The sequence below is a fragment of the Nicotiana attenuata genome, chromosome 3 (genome assembly GCF_001879085.1).
Source record: "Nicotiana attenuata strain UT chromosome 3, NIATTr2, whole genome shotgun sequence".
Taxonomy (NCBI): Eukaryota; Viridiplantae; Streptophyta; class Magnoliopsida; order Solanales; family Solanaceae; genus Nicotiana; species Nicotiana attenuata.
The window spans coordinates 41224929-41230326 of record NC_031991.1 but is presented as its reverse complement, the minus strand read 5'-3'; the positions used below and the strand labels follow the sequence as shown (position 1 = coordinate 41230326).

The 5398-nt window shown below is 47.1% G+C and overlaps 1 protein-coding gene across 1 annotated transcript; it reads right to left on the bottom strand.

Moving 5' to 3' along the window:
- Window positions 3612-5071, bottom strand: LOC109224301 (inner centromere protein-like). The gene is made up of 4 exons (XM_019388887.1): window positions 4457-5071; window positions 4191-4382; window positions 3990-4115; window positions 3612-3899 (listed from the first exon to the last, which is right to left on the bottom strand). The coding sequence occupies exons 1-4, from the start codon at window positions 5069-5071 to the stop codon at window positions 3612-3614; spliced, it is 1221 nt and encodes a 406-aa protein (XP_019244432.1).

Genomic DNA, 5398 nt, shown 5'->3' with positions numbered 1-5398 from the left:
GACTTATAACTCAAGGGTCGATCAGATCCCGGGCGCACCTGCGATTCTGAAGGGTGTAGATTCAAAGAAGTTCATGCAGAAACCATTCCCATCAAGTGCAGCTCCGAAGCCCATCCCGAAGAAATTCAGAATGCCTGATGTCCCGAAGTATAATGGGACCACGGACCCCAATGAGCACGTCACCGCTTATACTTATGTTGTAAAAGGGAATGACTTAAAGGACGACGAGATTGAATCTGTCCTGCTGAAGAAATTTGGAGAGACACTGTCGAAGGGGGCCATGATGTGGTATCACAACCTACCCCCGAACTCGATAGATTCATTTGCCATGTTGGCAGACTCTTTTGTGTGGGCACACACCGGTGCCATCAAGGTCGCCACTAGGAAGTCCGATGTCTTCAAAATCAAGCAGAGAGAAAATGAAATGCTAAGGGAATTTGTATCTCGCTTTCAGATGGAGCGAATGGAATTACCGCCAGTCTCCGACGACTGGGCAGTACAGGCCTTCACCCAGGGCATGAACGAGCAAAGCTTTGTAGCTTCGAAGCAGCTAAAACAAAATTTGATTGAGTATCCCGCCGTAACTTGGGCTGACATACACAACAGGTACCAGTCGAAGATCAGGGTCGAAGACGACCAATTAGGAGCCCCTTCGGGCTCAGTATATCCTACCAGGTTTGTAACAAAGGAACAAAGGTTTGCAGAAAGGGAGCCGATATCATACAAAGAAAGATACCAGCCTTAGATAAAAGATCGAAGGAATGCCCCGAAACGTAATGTGCCTCAAGGCGATCGAAGGTCAGATCGAGGACAAGTTTCCTGGGGACTCATGAGTAAAGCCGGGTTCGATAGGCATACTAGGCCATCAAAGGCACCCCGACTATCTGAATACAATTTCAGCGTTGATGTCTCAGGCATCGTGTCAGCCATAGGTAGAATCAAAACTACTAGGTGGCCAAAACCCATACTGTCGGATCCTTCACAAAGGAAACCTAACTTGGTATGCAAGTATCACAGCACTCACGGTCATAGACCGAGGATTGCATACAACTTCGATAAGAGGTAGCCAGACTAATCAGCGAAGGCATCTTCAAGAATTCCTCAGCGACCGATCCAAAAACCACCTTCGAGAAAGAGAGGTGAGGAGGAAGAATGAACCAGAAGAACCGCAGCACGTCATCCACTTGATCATCGGAGGGATCGACGCCCTACAGGGACCCATCATCAAACAAACTGAAATATCCATTACCAAAGAAAAGTGAACTCGGAGTTACGTACCAGAGGATGCTCTCACATTCAGCGAAGAGCACATCGAGGCCTTGTCTCAGCCTCATAACGACGCACTGGTAATTTCTTTTCTTTTGAATAAATTTCAAATCAAACGTGTGCTCGTGGATCCAGGTAGCTCGGCCAACATAATCAGGTCGAGGGTGGTGGAACAGCTAGGACTGCTCGACCAGATCATACCCGCCTCCCGATTCCTCAATGGATTATACATGGCGAGCGAGATGATGAAATGGGAGATCATCCTCCCGGTCAACGTGGCCGGTACAATCCAAGATACCAAATTTCATGTCATCGAAGGTGACATGAGATACAACGCGTTACTTGGAAGGCCATGGATACACAGTATGAGGGCAGTGCCATCAACCCTTCATCAAGTGATGAAATTTCCAACCAAGGACGGGATAAAACAGTGTACGGTGAGAAGCATGCAGCAAAGGAGATGTTCGTAGTGCACGACATTGCACTAGTATTGACGCCTTCCATCGCGAAGGAGCATTTAGACAAACAAATAGCCAAATGACAACCGCAACCGACATTCTCGGCTACACCCCAATGGGTGAATAAAGGACCGTGCCGCGTCCTCACATCAAGAGAATGAAACACAGCGAGACTCAAACATCATTGCTAAGGTACGACCCTCTCCTTTTTATTTTATGTTTTATACTAACTTACTGTAGGTGTTCGATTGAAAGAAATTGAATCTCCCTCAGCTCGAAGACCTTGGGTTTTAAAGCATGCGTTGCGCTCTTTTTCCCTTAGATCAGGTTTTTATCACGAAGGGGTTTTACCGGTTACGTTTTTAACAAGGCAACATCTATATGCTACCTAAGGAAAACTCATCAAGTATTCAAGGTTTCTCCTCAATCAACCTCAAATACTGGGGGGGCATCACCCCAGGAGGTCACCTCTTGCAAGAAATCAAACTATGCCTAGGAGGACCTCGATAGGAGAATGTTGTATTGGGCCAAACGGTTAAATGAACTGTGTCCATGTAGTATAATCGAGCCTCTAAAAGCAACAAAAACGTGTAAGCATGTATCAAGTAATTGAGGAAACCTCTTTGCTTATCAAAACACTTTGCACCTCAAAGAAGTTCACTACTATCACGTAAAATGGTCCAAGAGCCAAAAACTCTCGAACACTCGGGGACTGTCTTCGACAGTCAGCTCATCGGGCCATCAAAAACTCGGAATTCGTAGGACCTTGATCAGGAAAACTTCAAGCTCGTAAGCCCACTGAGGCAACATCAAATCTGTAAGCCCTCAAGAAGGCGTGCTCAAACTTATAAGACCTTAAAAAAAGGCATGACCCCCGATATTAAGGCCAAGGCTATATATCCGAACTTGTAAGACCCCTAAAAAGGCATACCCTCGATATAGATGCCGAGGTCACCATACACGGGGGCTATAGGCTACGGCTAAACATAAAGACTATGGTCTAACTAAAAGGCTATGGCCGAATTAACGCAGCTCGGAGATGTCCGACTGCCGCTATAAAACAAAAGGCCTCCAAATACTTCGAGAATACCTCGAAAAGAACCGGTTAATCAGGCTACCCTCGGCATAAACACAACAGCTTCGATCATATCAGCTCCAAACAATGAAAAGGCTTCGAAACAATCAGCCTTCAAGATAACCTCCCGAGGTACTCAATTATCGTCACAATCGACTCATAATCGAGGTTCTTATTTGAGTTGTCAAAGAGTTGGACGAACATAAAACATGCCAAGGCATAATCAAATCTTTGGCCAAAAGAGTGAAAACTATAGCCATATTAGACGTCTCATCGACCCAATCCAAAAAGAGCCTAAGGGCCAATGCGTAAGAGCCTAAGAGCCAGCCTAAAGAGCCTAAGGGCCAATGCGTAATAGCCTAAGAGCTAGCCAAAAGAGCCTAAGGGTCGATAAATTGAAAACCTAAGGGTCAATGAGCCTGAGTCAAAATTTGATTCGAGGACCAAGCACCTAAACGGTCAACTATTATCAACCACTCATCGAGCATGAAAACCTGAGGGGTTTATATCATAAGTTCCGCACATCGAACTGGTTATCGACATCCGTCGAAATTTATTCGAAAAAGGCAAAGGAAAAACAAGAAATGATGAGAAGCAAAAATTCTTTATATATATATATATGCTAAGGTTTCACAAAGTCATATTTACGAGGCTCACGCCTGAAGCCCTTACACAAAAAAGGAACAAATGAAAACCTAATCTACCACCGGGGTCGCTTAACTAGATGGAGATCCCTTGGAAATTGTGCCTCCAACGGCCTGGCCCTCGACCCCTGGAACATCGATGGCCTCCTCCCCCTCGGGGACTTCATCTTAGTCTTCATCATCCTCCGAGACGCTAGTCGAACCACTGGCTGAACCGTCATTAGAGGAAAGCAGAATTGCCAATTTTTCCTCTAGGGCCTTCACCCTCTCGATCTCAGCAGACAAATCGATGCCCCCTGCATATACATCCTCTAGAGTCTGTCTCCTAGATCTTAATCGGGCATGTTCCAAAGCTCGGGATAATTTATGCTCGGCCTCTTCGGATACCTTCCTGGCCCGAGCATTTGCAGCAGCAGCAGCTTTTCTGTATGAGGACATGAGCTCAACGGCCTCAGACTTAGCTGCAGATAGCTCAACAACTAGTTCAGAATGGAGATCTTTGTACTTGAGGATTTCTCCCCTCGCCCCTTAAAGTTGGCACTCTACCGAGGTCAGCTTCTCTCGAAGAGTTTCTTTATCGGAAGACACCTCATCCATGCGCTGCTTCAGCCCAAGGATTTCGGTATCTCTGACTCTAAGCTCCTCCCGCATTAAGTCATCTTTTTGCTTGAGCTGAAAGAGTCAAAGCAAGATATTTAGCGCTTGATTGGCTAGAGCACAAAAGTAAGCCCACGAAGGTCATATTACCTTCTCATCGAGATCGGCCCACTCTCGAGAAATCCTCTCCAAATGTGCTCGAAGGTCACCTAGCTCCCCCTCCTTTTGGGCATAAAGGGCCTTAAGCTCGTCCAACTCAGAAATGAGTTTCCTAACTTCGTCCTCACATCTAGCCAACTCTGCTTGAGACTTGGAAAAGGCTTGGTGTGAGAGCTTTAAGGCCTGAGGACACAAAAGAAGAGAGTCGGAAAAACAAGAATCGAAACTCAATATACAGCGGTCAAAGTCAAGATTACCTGTTGCCGAAGCTTCTCGGATTCCTCAAAGATCAATGAGGCGTCGATATCAGGGCCTTCCTCAACCCCGGCAAAATATCCTTCAAACGTACTATTCTCTCCAAGGGATGTCCCCGCGACGGGAGTTTTCATATCTCGAGCATCCCGTATTCGCCCAAGAGAGAATGATAGGCACGAGTGAGGCTCACCTGCATTGATCATCTCGACTGGTTTGACAGGGGCCCTCTCCCCCCTTCGAGGGGCTTCATCATTGGTTTCTTTAGGTTCATCAACCAGGTGCCCCTCGGTACCCAATGCGCTTAGATCGTTGGTCGGTTCGGGGACTTCATCTGAATTCCCCTCAACAATCCCCCTATCTCGAGTCGAGACCACCTCGGCAGCCTCCGACTCAGCCACCCTCGGCTCAGCTGACTTCAAGGCAACAACACTTCTTCTCCCTCTGGGTGCCAACGGGCAGTCATCGCTCTCTTCACGCTCGGCGCAAAGACCTTCGGTCACTTCCTGAGTTAAGGCCGCTGAATCGGCCTCGAGCTTTTGAACATTAGCCTTTTTCGGCTTCGAAGACTCAGCTGGTGATTTCTTCTCTCTTTTTCTCCTTAACAGGCTTCGGGGCATCTGCTTCCCCAGGTGGGGGTTCGCTCATCAAGACGGCCTCTCAAAGGCCTACATCGGCACAAAGCACGAGAGTATCAGCGAAAGGTATCTTCTTCTAAGGAGCTCGAATATAAACAGGGATAAAAGCTCACCGTGATTTTCGGCCTCCTAATGGGTCTTAGCTAGATCACGCCACACGCGCTCGGCATATGGCAGATTGAATCAAGTCATCGGACCTAGCCCGAGAGATCATTGACAGCGCCGGGGTACCACTCGACCGTTGTATCATCAAAGAGAGTTAATTCAAAGCCAAGAGAAGATATCCGATTAGGGAAACGTGTTTACTTA

What these genes read in the sequence shown, in the direction of transcription:
- LOC109224301 (XM_019388887.1), bottom strand. Translation starts at nt 5,071, where the DNA reads ATGCCCCGAAGCCTGTTAAGGAGAAAAAGAGAGAAGAAATCACCAGCT. An exon ending in GGGCCGATCTCGATGAGAAG is followed by an intron (nt 4,116 to 4,190) that starts GTAATATGACCT and finishes TGACTCTTTCAG; the next exon opens with CTCAAGCAAAAAGATGACTT. An exon ending in TTCGAGAGAAGCTGACCTCG is followed by an intron (nt 3,900 to 3,989) that starts GTAGAGTGCCAA and finishes TCTGCAGCTAAG; the next exon opens with TCTGAGGCCGTTGAGCTCAT.